This window comes from Trichoplax adhaerens, genomic scaffold, assembly GCF_000150275.1.
Source record: "Trichoplax adhaerens TRIADscaffold_5 genomic scaffold, whole genome shotgun sequence".
NCBI lineage: Eukaryota > Metazoa > Placozoa > Uniplacotomia > Trichoplacea > Trichoplacidae > Trichoplax > Trichoplax adhaerens.
The window spans coordinates 1,941,739-1,965,128 of record NW_002060947.1 but is presented as its reverse complement, the minus strand read 5'-3'; the positions used below and the strand labels follow the sequence as shown (position 1 = coordinate 1,965,128).

The 23,390-nt window shown below is 32.6% G+C and overlaps 1 protein-coding gene across 1 annotated transcript; it reads right to left on the bottom strand.

Annotated features, from left to right (window-relative positions):
* Window positions 1–307: 307 nt before the first annotated feature.
* TRIADDRAFT_56318 (uncharacterized protein) lies at window positions 308–10,519 on the bottom strand (the record flags this gene model as incomplete). The annotated part of the gene is made up of 32 exons (XM_002112337.1): window positions 308–508; window positions 627–810; window positions 986–1,206; window positions 1,276–1,392; window positions 1,609–1,778; window positions 1,891–2,002; window positions 2,115–2,186; window positions 2,279–2,379; window positions 2,672–2,813; window positions 2,919–3,000; window positions 3,114–3,461; window positions 3,592–3,726; window positions 3,861–3,957; window positions 4,068–4,214; window positions 4,329–4,382; window positions 4,528–4,654; window positions 4,775–4,930; window positions 5,028–5,142; window positions 5,239–5,536; window positions 5,897–5,951; window positions 6,517–6,580; window positions 6,683–7,159; window positions 7,300–7,556; window positions 7,646–7,791; window positions 8,172–8,353; window positions 8,477–8,566; window positions 8,687–8,826; window positions 8,950–9,234; window positions 9,333–9,443; window positions 9,622–9,672; window positions 9,812–9,911; window positions 10,461–10,519. 32 exons carry the CDS (start codon window positions 10,517–10,519, stop codon window positions 308–310), a joined length of 4,896 nt encoding a protein of 1,631 aa, XP_002112373.1.
* Between the last annotated feature and the right edge of the window lie 12,871 nt (window positions 10,520–23,390).

The following is a 23,390-nucleotide window of genomic DNA, read 5'->3' as shown; positions in this document are numbered from 1 at the left end:
CAAGAAGATTTATCGATTTAATCATCTCTATAGTCGGAATGAATCAACCCCGATCGAAGGAAACAATCTATTTGACAACATTTCTCTCTCGTATGACATGTTATAACAAAAAGAGTTTTTAATTTTAAGACTGTTAATAAACTTGATAATTAATATGGCTATCATTGCGCCTACCCATTACGGATATCGGCCTCGAAATAAATCTTTAATAAAGCTCTTATATTGGAATGATTGAAAGAATAGATGGATTTATAATTTTATATCTGTTTTATTGTAGCTAAGGCATCGAAATGATCGTGTTAACCGGTCACTTTTTCCTTTTACTTGGACTGGGTGATTTTTCTTTGCCTTTCTTCTTCTTTGGTGGCGAAATAGTTCTAGTTTTCTCCTCAGCTTTAGCAGCGGCAGCGGCTGCCGCTTCGGCCTTAGCCCGCTCTGCTTCTAGGTACTTTTGCCTATAGGTTTCTCGAGGTTTCTTTATTTCATATCGTATTTTATCAAGGTTGCCCTAATCACAAGAACGAAAGTAGATTTTGAACAGCTAGCCCTAACATCGATTTCATATTGTATCATTATGTATAGTAGTGTTACACAGTTCTATAAAGTAGTAGAACGATTACAAATACCTGTAATTCGATGGCTGTTTGTAGTTGAGATTCTTTAGTTACGCTTCGTGATTGCTTATCCTCCTTTCTTCGATAAAGGACTTCTTCACGACGTTTCCGATAGTCGTGGATCGTTTTTTGTTGCAGTAAATGTCTAGAATCTTCGATATCTTCCAACAGTAACGATGATTCGTTTTCCGCTTTCCTTTTCATTTCGAAATAGAGGAAGCAAGGAATTTAGAATAGGAGTTAGAATGTCCAGGTGAATAACGTAATCAAATTAGTGGACTATGCATGTATGCTTGAAATAACAAATAACTAGATTGAATTCTCGATATCTTGCATACAATTTAATGTAGAGAAGTTCAACTTATACTTACAGTGTGTGTTCACCAAAATCGATGGGCTTTAACGTTACTTTTCGTTGTATTTTAGGAGATGGAATGGGCGATTTGGATTTTTCAACCTCAATGACACTACCACGATGCCTGATACTCGATATTGAATCCTCTTTTCGTAACTCATTCGTAACTTCAGCTATTTCTATGATATCTTCTGGAATACCAAATTCTTCAATAAATTTTTGGCGCATTAATTTAGCCTAGACCAATATAGAATTAGGCATTAACACCTGCATCCGTACAATGAAATTAAACCATCCAATTTATACCTTTTCCGATCGACCAGGCTCCGCAACTTCCCAAGCGTTCTTTAGGGATTGAATTTCATCCTGACGTTCTGTATCACGTTTAATTTCAATATTTTCCGTCTGAAGATAGCGCAATTTCTATTTAGTTTTATAATTAAAATTTAGTAGTATAAATTGTTTTAAAATAATAATAATTTACCGAATTGGATTCTACAACAAGACGTAACGTCCAGTAGGGATTACTGATGTCGAATTGTGACTGCTATAGGATGGTTATTAAATCATTAATTGAAAGGAAAAATGGAATTAGAATCAGATAGACATTAATCAAATCTTGAAATGGTAAAAATTTACCGTTTGTTGAGATTGTGATTTAGGTACGTTGCTTCGAGATTTATTCGATCTTGATCCACCATCCTTATCATGTTTACTATGCTTATCGTCATGACTTTTATTTTTACGCTTCGAAGGTTTTTGAGTTTCTGATTTCTCATGTTTCTCGCTAGAATTAGGTCTGTCTTTCGCTGTATAAATATGATATTCGTCAATAAATGTGAAAGAAGGACTCTATTGAGGCTATTATACAATGTCTTCTGATGATAATGAACTGCTTCCAATATAGAATAATTTACAAACCAATTGCATCGGAGCGATCAGAGATTTTCAATGTATCGACAAATAGCTGTTCGGTAGAATTTAACTTCCAACTATCACGTAAAACTCTAGCTTGAATTATATATTTATGTGCCTATAGAATAAAAATTTCAATATTGATATCTATACATGTCCATGTCAAGCTAATCGTTCCATTTCATGAATTAGAACGCTATGTTATTAGAGCTATTTTGCATAAAATTTACCTTTCTATCTTCCGGGTTATCTTCAATCTTGTTCTCTTCTGGTATAGCTGCTACAGCAGAAATTTCCTTATTCTTCAAAATAGATTGAGCAATATTAATGCTTTATTCTTTCAAATTGATGCGAAAATTTAATATTGATTTTAGCTATCCGTATTATAGACTACCGAAGATGAAGATGATGAAGAAGAGGGTCGAGATGGGCGTGATTTTTTACTAGGAGTTGCAGTCGATGATTGGGCTGAAGGTTGCGGATTTCGATGCCGGCCTAGAGAAAAATATTTTATATCTTTATTTAATTACAATCCAATGTAATTGATTTTCAATTAAATTATTTCAGGATCTAGATAGCTTTAAGTAGCTTAAGTGCAATTCCTAAGTATAATTTAGATCGCTACGATACGTCATGAGCGCATATTGCTATATCATAACTTTAAATCGAAGATTACGGCAACTATCATTTTGTTTTGGCGATGCTTATTTTCATCGACTTGATGTGAAACATTTTACAAGGCTTTTATATAATTTTCAAACCCATCTTAGCTATGCTCATAACTAACCTTTAGCGCTTCCATGTCGACTACTTTGTGGTCGACTTTCCATCTTTTTTCTGTTATCGAAATCGGTATGGAAAGTGAAGGCAGGAATCACAACATGTCCTCGTCCGGTAGACTTTATAACTTCTTCATCATTGTCCAAGACCTAGTCAATCACAGAAAGTAAAATTAATCGTAAAGGCTATAAGATAAAAAATAGAGCTCTCATTCCTCATTCGAAATTTAATATGTATATTACGAATAGTCTTACCTGCAGTTCAATATAGGCGTTGCTATTTGATGTTCCAATCTGTAGACTGGTAAGTAGATCATCTCTAACTTTGACGGCATAGCTATGGGAATAATAAGGTCAAGCATACGCATATAAATAACGTGCGGATATTTATTATCTTGATATCATAAGAATCAAATAATTTACAGGCAATTTTAGAAAATTAATGCATACCGTAGAAAGATGCCTTCCTTGTTAGGACAGTAATAATCTTGAATCTCTTTTGTAGTTAAGCTAACTGTGGAGAAAAAGTCACGATAGGGTACAGGTAAAGGTTGATTAGAACCAATTAATCTCATACGCCACTTTCCAGCTGGTGCATTTCCATCATCGGGTGTTTTAGCATCTGCAACGATGGTATATCCAGTTTTATTTTTCTTCAGCGGACTCGGAGCCACGTGTTGAAATACTCGTGGTAATTCTTCACCATTATCGTTATTAACAACGCGCAAGTGGCAGCTTTGCAGCGGTATAGTTAATTTGGGTATCATCAAAACGGATTCTTGAACACGAAATACCTCCCTAATGGATTGAATAGAAGTAAATACTAGATATTTAATAATGCTTCAATTAGCTAGATAATACCTGATTCTTTTCCTACATTACCAAATGACCAAAGGTATCTTACGCAAGAATGCACAGTTGTACTCACCTAAATACAACAAACCAAGTCTTGGATGGCTGTTCAGCGTAACTGCCGGAGTAATCATGGTATACCATATGGTACATCTCATCTTTATAGAATGGAAGACTTGGATATAAATCAGGCTCTAGCATCAGTACCGTTCTATATTGAAAAAAGAAAGTGAACGTAGCATTAAGAAATGGATATCTATCTTTATACATTGATCTGTACATAAATATTAACGTAAGTGCATTATTTTTTATTTTGAGCTATCTGATAGATCGATAAATTATTACCGTAGAATTCGGGTAGAAATAAATTCATATTTCGATTGATCTATTTTACTCCAAGTCCGGAGAATAATTTCTTTAATTTTGTCATAATCAGCAGAATCTATAAAGATTTCATATATTCAATACCAAATTTTCAGATTTTATTGAGCTCAAGTGCTGCACTCCCTCAACAGATTTAAAAAATGTCATTTTTGTGAAAGTATTTTATACCTGGCTTGATTGCTTTAAGTAACTTCCGAACATGATGCCCACGAAATAAGGCTTGAAATTTTATAACTCCATTGATTTCTTTGTTAGATATCCGTTCTTCTAAGGGATATTCCGATGTTGCGTTACTAATATTTGTTTCTTCGGATCCTAATTAAATATTTGATACCCATCGAATTTATAAAATATCAGTGACCTATTTCGAGAACTGTTGTAGTTTAAATTTAAAGCAGATAGGAGCCTCAGACTTAGAAAATAGCTAACCTTTATAATATGAAATGTACTCATCGGAGATGCTATGAATGGAGTCTAGGCTTTCTATATTTACAAATATTAACATTATTGTGATGGATTAGATTACGAGCCATCATAGTTCTGATAAACTACCGAGTAATACTATGAATTACAAATAGTCGCATTGATCAACTGATTCCAATTATATGAATAAATTCTTGCTACTTACCAATAGCTACTCCTATATTTCGATGAAGCAGAATTTTTAAGATTAAAGCTTTGATAGCAAACTTTATTGCTGGTGTAACTTCGCTTATTAACTCTTTCAAATGATAAATGAACGCTCTAGCGTAGCCCTGTGCAATCAACGCAAAATTAAGATAAATTTCAGTACGAGAAATACTAAAGGCTAGGATTAGAGTGAGTTTTGTTATATCAATATTATCATTGATGACCCTCAGATACTTTAATATTACCGTAAAATGCATAACTTGCGCTATTTTGGGATACTGTTCTCCTAGTTCCATTTTCTGGACTGCTTTACCAAACATTTCCTCGTTATCCAAATTAGTAACGGCTTCTGATACACCTTCCAAACGCTGACTAGCATGGGCCATAAATCTTAAACTTTCCTGTATAAATTGAACAAATTCAATCGATCAGTCATCACATTCATGATTTACAAACGGATTCTGGTTTAATTTTCCTGAAAATAAATCAAATGCTTACCTTATTCAAGCATGACATGACTACATCTTCGTCGCCCAAGATAAAAGGCGTCATGGAGCATATTTGTAAATAATAACCTAAAGGTGCTTGCATACTCAAGCGTAGTAAATGGCGTCTATATCGAAATTTAGAATGAAGTAGATCAGACTTGGATTACGTAAATAAACTCGACGGTGATTAATAAATTAATAGTTCAAGTTAAGTTACATACCCAGCTGGCAATGGTAGAAGAACAGCTTTTGTACCCGTTGTGCGTAAACGAAGTATTGCTTCTCCGACTTCGAGACTTTTCCATGTATACGGTTCAGCAACGAGTAATCCAGGATGGATGTGATTACCAGATAGAGCATTAGCAATCTGGCTGTTGGCTGCCGCTTCTGATGTGACTGGCGTCGGATGATTAGATCCACTTTCTCTTCTGCCATGACGACTCTGTATAACTATTTCACGCCATCGCGAAACCGAAGTGAAACAGAATAATAATTCGATCGGTTTTAAACTGTCAACAACTGTAATTGAATTTTTATTAAGGAAAATATCAATTTCATGGAGATTCTGCCTTATATTGCTAAAATTATGAAAGTTATGTTGCTAGAACCGTCGTACTTGTAACATCAGCTTAAAAACAGTTTTGACATTCATTTTATCAGAATAACTTCTAAAAATTAGTCATTTTACAATTTTCATCTAGGATACATAAATAAGGTTGCTGGGAATCGTCCGGAGTCTACAATATTTTAAAAGATTAGTTAAAGGTACTAAAAAGGATGACAAGAATTTATGATTAAAATGTATAATAACCATAGCTTGAATTGATTGCGAAACGGGTTGATATCCTCTCGATAAGCTACTAATATTTCCTGACGCACTTTGAGCAGCAGAACCAGCAGTTTTTCTCGAGGTATGTGTAATTGTTGTTAAATGCTATCAAAAGAGCAAAGAATATTATCATATTAGGCATATAATTTAAATATAATTATCACCTTAATCTAACTGGCGAATTAATGCTTCAGTGGCTTAGCATTTCTCGATTAATCAGTGAACAATAATGTATCTGAAATAACCTCAGGTCTGCAAACTGAGGTAGACACTATAAAAATTTTATCGTTATTAAATATGTCTGAAATACTACTAGGTTAGTATTTTATCAATTAAATCGAGTATTAGCAACTCATATATCCAAAAGATATTAGACATATGAACTAAGTCAAATAATACAGTTATCTTTACATAAATAGCTAGTGTACGAATATACATATATATCCGAGTCGCTATTAAATTAGTATTTGTCAATAAAATATGTAATTGAATCCCTACACAATTTGTAAAAATTAATTGTAGATAAATAAAATAGGAATGTAATTGCTACACAGTTTGTGATGTCAAGGATGTTAAATGTAGGCCCTAGTATTATAATTGCAGGCGATATAGATATCATGATCTATTCTATTCTTTATGGTTTAAACAATTCACTTCGAGCATTACTTACTTTATAATCAGCCTTCCATTTTGAATTAGCATAAGAATTGGACTTGTGATAGATAATTAAGGATCTGTTAGGTAAATTGGATAGGATTAAATGGAAATCAGTATATGGATGTATCGAAGTATTTGATATTCCCTTTATTATATGGTATATCAATATTGAAGCTAACCTGAAAGATTTATAAAAGTCTTCAAATGACATCCAAAATTGTTTTTTAATGGCTTCATCTTCGTTACTCTTTTCATCTTCTTTGCCATCGCCATCGCCTTCGTCTTCACACCTTGACAAGCTATCGACCATAGTACTTTCGCATTCACTAATAGCTTTCTCCGTACCCTCTTCATTATTAACGCGATTAAGTGTATTTATTCGTTTACGAATACCATCTTTCTTATTACTTTTATCTAAAGCATTAAGATTAGCTTTGGTTAGAGGTTTATCAACGGTCAGCATTTGTTTTTGTTGTTTTTCTGTTGCTTTTTCGTAGTTAGTGATATTTTGTTGCTGTTTCTGTTTCTTTCCTTGCTTGTCCATTTGAAGTTCTTTAATTTGTTCTTTCTTTTTCATTTTTTTCTTATTTAAATCGTTACCCGTTGTATCTTCACATTCTTCAATCGTTTCCTCATTATTTTGTTTGGCGAAATCGCTGCAGACAAGATTAAATTAGCAATATTAGATCGAAAATCAGACATTGAATAGAATCTATAGACTACAATCTGAAGGTATCGTAGTCATTTGCTAATACTTTACAACTAGCTATAAAGTAAGAGCCATATTTCAGATTACCCTTGTGATCGATCTATCACTTTAGTCTCATCATAGTGAGCTAATAAAGAAGTCACTTCAACATATCTTGGAGGCGATTTGGCACTTTCATCTTCTTCTTCAGGATCTTTCTTAACTTTGCGTATTAATTTAAAACGAGGAATAGGAGCTGGTGGCGGTGGAATAATAAGTGGATAACCTCTAGTCTGCGATAAATGGACGACATGAGCTAATTTGTTTGGTAAATTATGTTCTTGCAATTTTTCACAAGCGGTTGCCTATATTGGTTAGAAATTAAAATTAATTTATTGCTAATGACATACGATACTTAATTTAAATCGAGATAGTAATTGTCGATGCATCTTACAAGTGCTTCTTGATCACATTGTCGAAGAGGCTCCTTACTACAACTTGAATATGATGCGAAAATAGCCAAATGTGGACTATCTGATTTGCTATTGCCGATATTAGTCATGTCGAAGTTATTGGAATTATTAAGGTTGCCGGGATTAGCTAGATTAGAAATAAAAAGTTACAATTTATGTTAAACAAACCACGGATTCGAATAATTATAATACGATTATAGTAGATCAAGTTGTTTATAGATTATCACAAAATCAGAATGCGTAAGTAACTATAATTTAACTTATCCTCAAACTTATATACTGTTAGTAATCGAAAATAGTCTTAAATTTTTTGTCTGAGGTTATTAAGACATAAAATTGACCGCGATATTATTGAATTATCTTAAAACTTTGATTAGGCGAAACTGTTAGCCTTAGAGTGCCGTCGTAAGCTATTGCAGGTTCAAAATTAGCAAAATTACTTTAATTATCATAATCTCTGATTAGTCAAGATATTCATAAATCGCAGAATAATTACAGCTTTCTTACATTTGCCTTCTCCGCGTTTTCCTTTTGGAGTAGGCTTATCCATAACGATAACAGGTTGTGGAATAATAGGCCCCGGTTGTGCTAGAGCTGCTTCGGCAGGAGTATCAGTTGCTGGACTGGGCGGTTTCCAATTTGGTAAAACTGATTTTAGCAAGTCCCAAATTCTGTCAGAAGATTCCGATCTGAAACAGAATCCATTTTTAGTTATATCAATCTAAGATGAGGATTCTATAATAATTTTCTCACCATCATTTACTACTAAAGTTGCAAGACTAGTTTTCATTTTAAATATATCAGTAACTTACGTAATGGGAATATGTTCAGGAAGCCAACCAGTTAAGCATTGGATGGGGCTGAAATCACCAAATTCCATTGCAGGATCTCCACATTGATAACTACGAAGCACAGTTTAGATTTTAATGGGATTATTATAGAGTATAATTTGCTTGCAACTGAAGCATACCATATAGAAAAATTAATTCGAAATGCTAAATTATTATAAAGAGACTACATACTCTAACGACGCTACTTTCAGCAAGGCTTTAGTTAATAGTGCTGGCCATAATTCGTGGGGTCTAGATGTAGCTGGTAATAACATTCTACCCCTTTCATCAAAGGGTAAATAATCATCAACAGTTACTTTCCTCCATGAGCCCTATACAAATCACAGAAATAAATAAATTATAAAGGGCTGCAGGCTATGCATTAAAGACCGATAAATAGATTTATATTAAAGCGACAAAAAATATTTTTTATGGCTGCGTATTTCTTTCCTTACCAGCCAAAATAATTTAATACAATACTTTCCACCGGGGTTATAAATTGGCATATGACTTGTTTTACTTTTTTCTCGTGGATAAATAAATTCCCATGGACGCCAAGTGCCAGGGACATTCAACGGTTGTGACATTTCAGTTTCACTAAATGAAGCATTTTGAATTTTCCATAATGTTGATAATTGACAAATGATCCATCTCATAACTTCACTGTCCATGATATGCTCATTAGACGAGACCAAATCAAATCCAGTAGCACTTTCTGGATCAACAACAGTAGGCCATATCTAGATAAAATATTGGCACGGAATATTAGTATGGTCATTAAAGCAAAATTCAAAAGCTACTTCCTAGTCGTATTGAGATTACGATGAATATAATTTACCTTTTCTTGAATTGCGGATTGTAAATAATCGATAGGCCGCTTCCAACTATGAAAAGAAGATTTTAATGAAGCTGGTAGTTCAATTTTACCTTCAGGATCTTCAAATGGAACCTAAAATTTAAATAAGGTAAGGTGATAATGAATCTATTATTGACAAAGTAACTAATTTACCGTTAAAACGATAGTGCAATGGTAAAAAAGTATCCAAATGGGATTGATTTTAAAAATAAATAAGTATTAATCGACGGGATAGAATTTAAAAAGATAATTTGCTTTACGTATAACTCACTGATCCACTTCCTTTGCCTTTATCTTTATCTTTTCCTTTACCTCCATTATCCTAAGGTAAAATGATGATTAAAACAGTACGAAAAAGGCAGAATTAAAATGGTTAGGGTAGTAAATTACTAAAAACACTATCGAGAAATTTTGTTTCATCATTTATAGTTCCAGTCAAAACTAGATGATTGTTATCATACCCATTTCTCAGTGGCAATATCGCCATCACTCCATTCTGGCCATATCGGAATTTTATGATCGGATTTTTGATTCTTACTTAAACTCGATAAATTTCCAGATCTAAAATATCAAACATACGAATGAAGAAAGTAAGAAAAAAATGGAATCCGACTGTTACTAATTTAAATCAATCGAGACAAACTATTTTCTGTAAGATAGAAAAGAGACGAAAATAAATATCGTGGATAAATTACCGATGGGGATGCGACATTATGCTAGCTTAAATAATGCTAGGCTAACTAACAACAGTAATGACTTTAAATTTTGATGGATGGGCTTTAAATATCAAGCCACAGCATCGTTGTTAATTAATTTAATCAAGTCATCATTGTCGTCCACACTGACCACTATAATACCCTGTAGTATTCACAACTAAGCTAGCGGTTATTGTCTGTTAGTTATTTGTTCCGTTTAATTGATTGAAATTCTACTTGTGTATTATAGTTTTACTGTTGGATTGACTAGCTAGTCTAACTATCCACCTGCTATTAAGAAAACGATTAAATGAATCAATCATATCATCACTACGATGATGATGGTACAGTCGACAATGGACGCTGTGCTACAATCACAAACACTTCTGTATTCCATACAGGCATCTTTGCTTACTCATAAGGTTTCATTCCAGGCCGCATTAAATCTTTCTTCTTGGCTGGCTTTAATGACATTTTGACTCTGATTCTTTCTATTTATATCACCACTATCGACTAAAAAAATAAACTGCTGTAAATCGCTGTGTACACTACTCTTACAATCTTCAACTTGATTGCATAGTTGCTATGTGGGTAGAATTCAATAAGTGATTAGCCTTCTCAATCCCTTCTTTTTATTAATTAACCAATTCGTCCCCTATTCACTATTGACGAGAGAAGAAATTGGTGTCGCTATGGCAACGTTAGATATACAATAAGCCGCAATCATCATGAGATCTGAGTTTGCGCAGTCTAATTTAGTACTGCCAAGAATCTACTCCATCTTCATTTCGAAATGATGCAGAGAAGAGATTTGTTTCAATGGTATTTACTGCTTCATTCGATCATATTATTGATGATTTATGGTATAGAGAGATAGGAAAAGTAAATAAGTTGACTATTTACATTTAATTGAAACGAATTGATTCTCCAAGTAGTAATTACAGACAGATATAAAATTGATGGCACGATAGTATTGATATTCTTCAAGAGTGAATATCATGTTATCATTAGTAGGTCATGGATAGAAGCAAATCGGAGAAACATTTGCTACTCATTTCGATCATTGTTCAGCTGGTTGTAATTTACTCGTAGAAGATAGATAAGTAAACGGATCGATAATTAAAGTGATGGAAAAGTGACTCCGGTCATTAGGAATTATTGCAGTTTCTGATACGTGTAATTGTGAAGATATTCTTCAAGAAAAAATATTGTCTATGACGGAAGGAATGTTATGTAACTAAGCGACTTTGCACAATATATACCTCCAGTTTTAATCGGTGTCGCGCTGTTTTTATTCTACCCCTAAGAGTTATGTGCATAAATTGGCCATTTATCGTATTCAAATTAGTGAAAAGCTGTTAGCAGTTAGAGGGATGGATTTGTGTTGATGGTATCACGATAGCAGTGATATTCGCAAGAGTAAATACCGTCTTATGATGAAAAGGCCATGGATAGAAGCAAATTAGAGAAATATTTGCTACTCATTTCGATCATAGTTATACTGATTAAGTGATGATAACTACTTGTGGGGATAGATAAGCAGACTTACGGATCATTCAAGTGACTGAAAATGACTTAGGTCATTAAGGAGCATTGACGTTCTCAACGCGTGTAATAGTGATTATATTCTTCAAGAATAAATTTCGTAATGATATCTTTTAATGCAAATTCTCCATGTCATAAAATGTAGAAAAAATCAAACATATTTGAGTAGTATGTGCTGCTATTATGATCAAGATTTTACTATTTGTAATTGATTTCCTCGAAAATATGTAAGTAAATGACCTGGTTCTTAAAGCTAGTGGATAGTCACTAGAAGCTAGAGACAAATTGAAACTCACACACAATATTGGTGATGCTTTACAATCGTAAAGATCATCTATCTCACGGTAATGCTATAGAACTAGCCAGCTTGAAGAGGTATCTAATTCTAGTTTCGCATATCATCACACCCTTCATGATTTATTTTTAAGACAAGCAAGAAAAGCGAACTCATTACTCAAGCTAGTAGAAATTCACCGGCAACCAGGAACGGATATACTGCAAGTTCATGATACACATAATAATAATTTATATCATGGTATTGCCATAGAACTACAGGAATTTGAGTAATATATATTACTATTTATAATCAACCTCTGTCATTAATAAGTATTTCTTCGGACATATACTAGTAAACGGGGTGATTTTTGAGCAAATGGGAAATCGCTAGTTGTTAGGGACAGATGGAAGCAGATGATTCGAGGGAGATGATGTTCTTCAACAGTACTATATTATCATTGTGTTGCTCGTAATTTACTCGTAGGATATGCAAGTAAGCGGACTGAATACTCAAGTAACTGAAAATTTCATAACGTGACCCATAACAATGGAAATGATATGGAAATAAACGAATCTGAGTAATATTTGATATTAATTTCAATCACCATTTATTATTCATAATCCACACAGGAAGGTGTATAGGTTAACGAACTGATTACTCAAGTTAGTAGAAAGCACCGGTTATTAGGAACAAATTGAAGCTCATGATATAATTGTGATATTCTTCAATAAATTAATTAATATCGTTCCTATTAGTATGAATGTTATTGAAATCGGTAAGTTGAAGCAGTACTTGCCACTAGTTTCGATAATCATGGGTATCTACTTGAATGAAATGTGCAAATTAATGGTTGGTTACCTATGTAAAAATTTTTTTTACTACGGCATCTATTTTATAACATGGCATATTGCTAAACTATTTTGAATATAATACTTAGTTGTAGGTAGAACGGCTTAAAAATTGTAAATAATAAACTAAGTAGTGTAGCTACTCATTCTTCATGAAAACAAGAACGGACAGGGACATCTAGTAATCAGGTCTTTCTGAATATATCCTTTAAATCTTAAATAAGTACTTTGGATTAAAATTTGAAGCTTTCTTAAAGTCAATTACTACACGCACATTGGAAGAAGTTGTTTAAATTCGGTAAAGCTAAAAATCTTAGGTGATATTCAACACAAAATTAATAGCATTCTATATTGAATCTTTAATGCCGTCTTGTCGCCATAGCAATGATAAATCGCTATTTATAATTTTTATTGTAATCAAAAACTAACGGTATATATCGTAGATTTTAACTTTGTTCTAGTACCTTAGGTACAAAATCAGATTTCTCTTATCGAGTATCTTTGGATATTCGCATAGTAGTGGTTTTATTTTAAGCCGTACGTATACAATTAGATAAACTTTATCAGCTGTAGGGCTATAGTAATATCGGCCGTAGTCCTGTCAGTTGTGTAAATTCAAATTTTAATCCTGCTATGAGCTGTGATAAAGATTATATTCAAGTATTGCCTGGTGTATCTTACGACTCTAGTTAAAGTAATCCAATACTTTACTATTTTAAGACCCTGCATTTAGTAGATATCCATTACGTATATTTGTTAAAAATATAAAATTCGATCAGATCTTGAAGTGTTTCAGATTGATGGAATAGATTGGTGAGGTCGTATAGCATCCAACAAAAAAAGTTAAAGCCTGTTTATTATAGAACGATTGCTTTACTTCCTTTCTTGTGATCATTAGCATTCATATTATAGTCTTTAGAACTTTAATTAGTACTAACATAATCACCTTTAACCTTTAAAATTGCGAATAAAACAACGTTATAAACATTAGAAGCGGCAGTAACATCAGATGCTATTGGTAATTTATATAGGAAAGGATAAAATACTGTAGTTTATTATACTCTAAGAGTAGTCTATTCTCAAATAAAATGATAACTATAGACTAGGCGCTTAGTTTATTTCTCAGAATATTGTCAGATTTAAATTTTATTGTCCTTGCATACGTTATAACAGTCAATGGACATGAAAAATAATGGTAAATTTTGTATTGATCTAGAAAACTCATAATTTCAACATTAATGATAGAGACGAAAGGTACGATGGCTATCCCTTGCGACCTGCATAATGTTCAAAAGAAGTTATCGTAGAGCAACAGCAAAATAAAAATAATCGCCATTAAAACTATATCTTAAGTGATTTTACTCTCGCAGCGATCGACATCTCTAGCCTTTTTTAATACTGTCCAAGAAGTAAACTGAATGATAACATTAATGACGATAATAATGTTGCCAAATAAAACTGGTAAAATATCCAATGTATCATGGAAGTAAAGAACAAAATTAATTCAGTCAACTTTTCCTATGGTACATCATTGATCATTCATTCAATAATCAACTTTTTTGAATGGAAGCAATTAATATGCAATCATAATAACGCTGATTGAGCTTGAAATTGTAGTATTTGTCACGATAGAGATAGGAAAAACTGAAAATACTTCGAATCAAGGTCTTTGCAATTGGATTTTAGAAATAAGTATGTATGATATGATATTTAAGGATCAAACCTGCCGATTGCAGTTGGCGTAGTAGGGCTTATAGAAGGGCCAGCAGCATCTTCTTTTATAATATCGAATTTAATCTCAACCATCATTTTCTTTTCGGAAAATTTATCACGATAATGACTGCGGCGAGACATGATTGTCGTGTTACAGTCTTACGCAGTTAGGATGATATATTGAATTTTTATCCGTAATTGGTCGAATAATTTATATCGAGTTCCAATAGGGTTAAACCGTTGAAAATGTCGTACTTCCAATCTTCTATTTCTCCACAATTGTATTCGAACTTGAAGAAATTATTAACCTTTAATGGCTAATTGATAGAACTCAATAAGGATGGCTATCAATTATAAAATGATAATTTACTGCTACAATCGATCCGTAATACGAATTGATCGTCTAAATAAATTGGAGTAATTTTGAATGATAGAATTTTTAGGTATGCCAATGGTAACCAAGGCAAGACAACATCAAGGATAAGTTGTATGGCAAATTTACCCAGTATCAGAGTATAAAATGGTATAGAAAGGAGAATAAACTGTCACTAGCCAATGATTGCGAACGAACATTGACAATAAAGGACGTCAATATCCACGGCGGATATTCATATACTACTAGATAACGCATAAATTGACAATGGAATTGGCGATGTTGCTATTGTCATCATGTGATTGTATTGTCTTACCATCATAGATAACACAAGCAACAATAGCTAACCTATTTTTGATTTCAATATACTGATGATGTACGTAAACAAGATTTTGCACCTGCTAAGTAGAATTGAAGGGCTCTAGAGCGGATACTCTACTTGTAAATGGGTGCTATCTTACTTAATCACTGCATCGATTTATATTGATCTTGGCCAATTGGATCAGGGTATTATTAAATTGAAATAGGATATAGCTGTGCGAAATATAATAAGATTGCGAATAACTTATGAGAATTTTCAGCTGTATCAATCATCGCCGACGAATGTTCTAGTATTGGTCAAATTATGAGTTAGGGAAATTAACAGTTGGATTATTGAATGACAATGTTTACAAACAATATTTTGTATATAGTATGTAGAATTAAATGAAATTAAAGCGGATACCTTATCTGTTACAACAGAATAGATGATTGTTTGTTTGGCAACTACTTAGATTTATATTGGCCGAGGTCGTTTAAATCAGGTAATAGGTAATATTGCATTCGAATATGGTATATGAATATAATAAGATTGGTTATAACTTTAGAGATTTTTAACTATGCTACAACCCATCATTGCCAACAAATGTTCTAGAATTGAGTCTTATTTGAGTACGGCTGATCAACAATTAGATGATTTAATAACTATGTCTATAAGAAGATCTTCCATCTAGAAAGAGGAATACAACGATTCTAAAGCGGATATTCTGTGTGTTATGTGGATGATTGTTTATTTAGTTACATTTAAGAATTACGTTGACCTAACCCAGAGTTAAGGGTATGCGCGTGTTAAATTAAGTGATAGTATGTCAACGTAACAAGATTATAAAAAGTCTTGAGAATTTCAGCTACGTCGATTATCACTGACGAATGCTCTAGCATTGGCCATATTATTAAGTTAGAGAAATTAATAGTTAGATTATTGAAAAACAATGGCTATAAACAAGATTTTGCATCTCACAAGTAGAATTAAACGACTCTGAAGTGGACACCCTACGAGTTGTATGGGTAAATTGTTCGTTTAGCCACTACTAAAATTTTATATTGGCTGAAGTCATTTACATCAGGTAGTATTACATTCAAACATGGTATGTGAATATAATAAGATTGGGTATAGTTTTGGAGAATTTTAACGATGCTATAACCTATCATTATTAACAAATATTTTAGTGTTGACCTTACTTAAGTAAAGGTAATTAACAATTAGATGATTTAATGACTATGTCTATCTAGAAATTAGAATGGAACGATTCTAAAGCTGATGTTTTGTTGTATGGATGATTGTTTGTTTAGCTACATTATAGATTTATTTTGAACTAACCCATAGCTAAGTGTATACGCATATTAAATTAAATTGTAGTATGTAAATGTAACAAGATTATGAAAAGTTTTGAGGATTTTTAGCTACGTTGATTACTATCGGCGAATATCCTAGTATCAGCCAAATTTTGAACTAGGATATTTAATATTTGGATTATTTAATAGCATTGTCTGTAAAAAAGATTTCGTATCTCGTAAGTAGAATTGGATGGCTCTCAGGTGGATACTGTGCGCGTTGCATGGGTAATTGTTTAGCTACCATTTAGATTTATCCTAGTACCCATACATATATAAATACTCTCGCTTAATTCAATCCTCTACTGTTCTATACGTCCAGATGTACTATTGTGTAGAAATTAATTTAATTCGATTATAATGGTACAGTGGGACGAAAATTTCCGTCTATAGTTTTTGGTAAATACGATACTAAAGAATCATCTGGATATAAGTATCCGCAATGCTATTGCCTTTTGCACTTATGAAATGTAACAGCCTCGATTTGTTTAACCATTTTAGAATTGACTCTTGCATTTATTGCAGGCCGTAATATGTTGACAAAATGCTATGCTATGACAGATAAAGTATGAGATAAATCTGACCCCCTAGCACAGTTATTAAATATTACTACCAATTAATTATTAGATTATGGTATATTGTACTGTAAATACGTGGATAACTTCGGTATACTCGACATTTCTCATAGACTTGATTCACTCGAGATATTTTTTCTTTCCTGATTTACGCTCCTCGTGGACTCTAAACAAAATGCTGATATCTCCTTAAGCTCAACCAGTCTGTTTCCTCGTCTATGATCTAGCCTTTTAGTAACGAATCCATAATATCACAGAAGCTATTGCAAATTAAGGGGCTAGCGTTAGTCAATGGAAAGTTTTAGAAGCGTTGAAAGAAATCATCACAATGACAACTACGTAGAAACTTCCATTTGTTTAGTAATTTAAAATTAACTCTTGCATTCATAGGAGGCTAGCTGTAGTCGATGAAAAGTTTTAGAATCGTTGAAAAAAAACATCGATCATGATGACAACTGGGTAGCCTCGATTTGTAGAGCCATTTTGCAATTGGCACTAGCATTCATACGAGTAGGAGGTTACTTCAGATTAAGGAACTAGCATTACCATAGTCTATGAAAAGTTTTATAATCGTTGAAGGATAACCATCGTCATGATAACTACTGTACATACAGTACAAATCTCGATTTGTGTAGGGACACTGTAACCATTTGAAAACTATCCTTAGTATTTATAGGATATTGTTTCAATTTTGTCAGATGACCCAGTCGCACGCAATTCAAAATATTAGTTATATTAATAATGTTTTTATGGCGAACAAGGAAATTCGTCATGGTTAAAACGAAAGCGATCCAGTATACAACAACGCCTCGACCATTATAACAATCTTACTGTTTGATGAAAGTTTTCATAACTGCTGAAAAAGATTAATATGATGATAGCCCTATAGAAGTCTTCAGTATTATAGCAGTTTCAAATCTGCTCTTGATATTCATAACATGAAGAAATTGTCATTTAAATCGTGAGATTGATCCGATAATTATTTTGACAACTGTTAAAGGAATAGTGAGGATAGTAACGGCATACGTACTACGTAAGTCTCCATTTTCGTCGCCATGTTACTACCATCTCGGATAAAATTCTGGGATGTAAGTAAAAGTTTCCTTAAGCCTATTACAGTACTTTATAACTATTGAAAAAATAGCGTTCAAATGGCAACAGTAGGTAATCCCTTAATTTGTCTATCCATTTTACCTATTGCCTTTTGTACTCGTGGCGTTAATAAGTCAAAAGCAAAAGACGGTCAACAGTCGATCAGAGCTTTTATAACTATTCAAAAAAAAATAATAGCTATCACGATGACAACAAGATGTGACCATGAATGGTATAATGGACGATTGCTCTTTGCACCCATGGTAAAATCAATCAATAGTCAAATTGGAGCAATACTTAGTTGCGCCTTTTTGAACTATCGATGACAAAAATGAAGGGCTGTGGAAAAGAGCGACATTGAAACTATTTCTTTCTGTCCTAAGAAGTGATAACCACTTCAATAAACAATTTAGCAAGTAGAATACAACTCTATGAACTCATGCTACCTTATAATATTCATTAATTTAATTTATTCGATTGAACTTCCTTGTTCATTGAACAAAGACGTTGCTAACAGTATCGAAGGAAAGAATAATCCGGCTATCGGGATTTGAAAAGTCGAGTAGTCAAATCGCCATTTTGAGCTATTTCTGTCTAATTTCTCTATCGATCGCGGATTGTCGACATCCTTAAGGACTATTCAATAATTGAAAATTCCATTTAAAAAAATGGAAAGGATATCAGAGTCTATCTGTGTATCAATAAGAATAAAATAAAATTCTCTTCGCTCTAAATGTAATCGACAAATGATAACTTGGCCATTGTTTTCAGTGTTTGTTCGCAACAGTGTACTTAGACAAACAACAAGAAAAATAAATAATAACGACATACCAATGCATCTCGATACCATCTAAGGCTTATCCTGAGTTGATGGAAATGGTTAAAAACTCCAATGTTGATCATTCAATACCTTAACTCATCAGGAAATGACGTTGTTGTTGCAATGAATATTTCCATTACATGAAGTAAAATTGATTACAATTCCGTCAGGTATAGGCTCGTAAAATTTTCTATGCTTCTATAGAATGATGATTTAGAATGTCTTTAAAACAACTCTTTATATCATAGCAGGGTTCATTTTGATGTAGAATGCTTCTTTTCTCATCACTTGCACGTATAAGATTGAGAAAAATGATTAGCAAATCATTGAATTAAAATAGAATGATCATTCAAGGAACGAATCAATCACATAAAGTAAGAGTGACGATGATTACATTCGACGTGCAGTGATGGAATTTTCTTCATCTATGGCTTATCGGTTTAGAATACTCTTAAAACAACCTACCATGCTATGATTGAGTTTATTTAGATACAGAGAGTTTACTTTCTCATTCGCACATACATAGATTGAAAAATAAATTGACCATCTTTCGAAGGTGATTATCGTTTTAAGGGTTACTAAATCGATCAACCATAGGAGAATGGATTCTATTTATAAGCTATTCAACCGTTTCATTCCTGAAAATGATCGATAACCAAACTATTGGCTCTATTAATACGGTAGAATAGATATTACACGATCGGTCTTCTAATCATATGAATACAGATGATCATTAGTTTAAAGTTTCAATAAGATTATCCATTGAAGGAACGAATCCATCCAACGTAGTAGAGCTCATTATATCAAAAAGTTAATTATTAATGTATCTTATCTTTGAACATGAACCATTGCTTAGCTATTGGCTAAATTCAGATATATAAAATTATAATTTAAAAGCTAATTGCCCATTATTGAAATTTAAATGAGATTTTACTTTTCAAAAAACGAAATAATCCAATGTAGTAGAGTTTATGGTATCAAGAAGATAATCTATCTTAACCTTGAATATGGCATAGGTATGGGCTACATTTAGATTTATAGCTTATAATCAGTCTCTTTGCTAATGACTACAAATTTAAAATTAAATTGATCATCATTTGAATTCAAATGAGATTATTGCTTAAAGGAATGATTTGCCCCAATACGTGAGACAGAACCGCATCAATGGATTATTAATCTAGGTTATCCTATAAGATAACTTTGAATGTTGTCATTGCGTTGCTTTACATGAACATTTTATGATCAGCGCATCTCTTTCTTCCACAAATTTGAAATAGATTAGCTATCATTTGAATTGAAATGAGACGATATTTTAGCAATACATCGATCCAGTACAGCAGAAATGGCAACATTGGAAAAATATTCATCTATGCTATCGTTGAAATTAACCTTTAACATTGTTTTTAGGTAAGTTTCGATGCCTAGGCATATTAGGTCATTATTACATCTCTTATGCGCTAGCTTAAGAATAAGTTGATCATCGTTTAAATTTTAATGCATAGCCTATGCTTTTTTTGTCATTTAAGCTAGCTAATAATCGTCCGATCGATTATGAAGATATTATCTAACTTATAATTTAATACCAATAGTTCTTGACTAGACTCGAGTCAATTACTTTCCCTTCATGACAATGTTGTCATCATTGGATCTTGATAATGGATACGATTATTGATCTCTCATTCTACCCATCATCAAGTAATTGTCCTGTATTTAGTTCTTCTAAAATGATTTACTGCCGATCATTAGCGATTAAACTAGTAGAATTCATAAATATTAGAGAGTAATTAATGTTCTTAAAGAATTACATAGAGTAAAGTAGCATCGATATCCTATTTTGCACAGCTTGAAAATATTGGTTAAGAATCAGTTTAACCTATTCAACATGAATCATTACAATATGTTTTCTCCATAGTACTACATAGCGCTCCTCTATTCAGTATTCTAACTGGCTTAATTCAACTAAACGACATGTAAGATAGTCTCCATGTTTGAAAACGACCTTTCGTCATAAATTAATCTTACTATCGATGTATTTCATCTGTTAATTTTTAATGATGATAACAAATTGATAATCTATCTGGCGTTAACCAACAACAATAATAATATAAGAAAAAGAGTGACTATTTATCTCTAATCTCAATTCCTAAAAAATACATATGTATATATAAAATCAAATTATAGCCAACTGAGAGTTACTCAGAATTAAACTCACCTATTACTTGCAACAGGACGAGATGGTATGATTGGCGATGGCAATGAATAAACTTTACCAGGCTTTAATGGTGGTGATGATAACGAAGTCATTTCTCTAGGTGATCGATTGCTTTCGGCCGATTGACGAGCATGTTTTTTCCAACGTCGTAGTGTCGTATTTAATCTAACAATTTGTGGCAATGTCAAACTACTTTGTGCATTCATTTTAGATCACTAGTTATAATGATGGGGGTGATTTTAACCCTGTTGAGAAGGTAGTAGAGGGGATAAAGTAACAGTAACTAAGGTATGTAATTGAAATTTCTATCCAACTTGATGACGAATGTTTCAAATGAGTCTCGTCGATATGTTGGTCATTGTCATCACTCAATAAGGCAATGGATTGATAAATAGTAGTATTCAGCTTGGCTATCATTCAATCATTTTATCACTCATAATACAATTCCTCTTCTGTCCACTAATACAATTTCCAATTAGAAAATTGACTGCAGTGACTAACTTACTCTATTCGACTGGATACAATGGAATGGCCCTAGGGTTATCAAAGTGTCTATTACAATGGAACAACGGCAGGCATTGATTAATTATCTAATAGTAATCAATAGATATTATTGATAATTATATTGTACCTATTGTTCTAACTTGTATCAGTATGTTAAGTACATCAAATAGCTGTATAGAGAAATGAGTCAGACTGCATTAAGAAGATTTTTCTTTCTAGCCATCAATCGATATGAACTATCGATCATGGAGACTAGTTTTATTTGAAATGGGTTGATCGAGGTGAAATATCGATTAGATCCAAATTTGCTTATAGATTTTTTAATTAATTGAATTATAGTTATAAACATTAGATAATATTATTAGGGAATAGATGCAAACGGATCATCATTATGACTAAAGCATGTATGAGTATTTCAGCTAACATATGCGTTGATACTCGATGTTAAGTCATATAGCTTTAATTAAGAGACAGCAAGTAATGAAAATACTATGATACAACCACTTCATGGGCTTGATATTGTATTACATTTTAGACATATTTACGTAAATGCATTACTTTGTTATAGAAACCGATTTTCAGATAGGATTGCATACTTTACCGAGCAGGGAATAAGTGCTGTTGAAATCATCGAATAAATTTTTCCATATTTTAGCAGGGATATACCAATAGATAAGGGTGTAGACTATTACAAAGAGTAAGGTTTTCTGCCAGAACAGGAATAATAGAGTACGTATTACTAGAGCCATTTTAGAATAAAAAGATCCAAATTCTTTCACTAATGCCCGTCCAACTTACAACCTTGCATTTGCAATACCTAAGGTATTGAGTCAGTTGATCATAGTTAAAGTTAGATTGACATTAAGCGTTACCGTAGACGATCTCTTACTATAAAATTAATTATGGTATGTGAGAAATTTATTATAATTTTACTCTTAATGTAGGTAAAAGCAATGAGCAGATTTAAACATAATTTAACCTAGATCGATATCAATGCTGAACATGGACTATCTTTTGCTATAATTCTACAGCAATTACTATATGTTAACAGTTTATCTGGGTTTCACTTTTAATGCCGTGAAATGCAATATAAAGATTTGGTCATAATTGAAAGTAGATCGATATTTAAGGATGAATATGGATAATTTCTTGTTACAACTATAATTATATAAACAGTTTATCTTGATTTCACTTTGAACATCGAAAAAATAATAGGTAAATTTGACAATAGCTGAAACTACATCAATATTAATGATTAGTATGAATAATCTCCTGCTACGATTCCGATTATGTCGGCAACTTATACTAATTTCACTCTAATGTAATGAACTTAAAACCCACAATATTAGTAAAAAATAATACAAGCAGAAATTACTATGTGGTCCACAATGATTCCAATCCATTAGATTAATTTCTTAAACGCGTACATGCTGTTCTTAGGTCAAAGATAGAATAATGTATTACTTTCTGTCTATCTTTCGTTATTTCATCACAGCATCAATATATGCTTGCATAACTACTTGCAAATCACTCCATGTTCTCATACGCGCATTATAACTAATCCCAAATGGATGTATAGAACTCTTTCTACTCTACTACTCTTATACCTATTATATTTTATAAAGATGGCACAGTGGGCCTAATTCTTTACTAAAAATCAACTAGTACAATTTTAACATACCACAAGATTTAGAACAACCATCGTTCAAAATTAAATGTAAAACAAGCATATC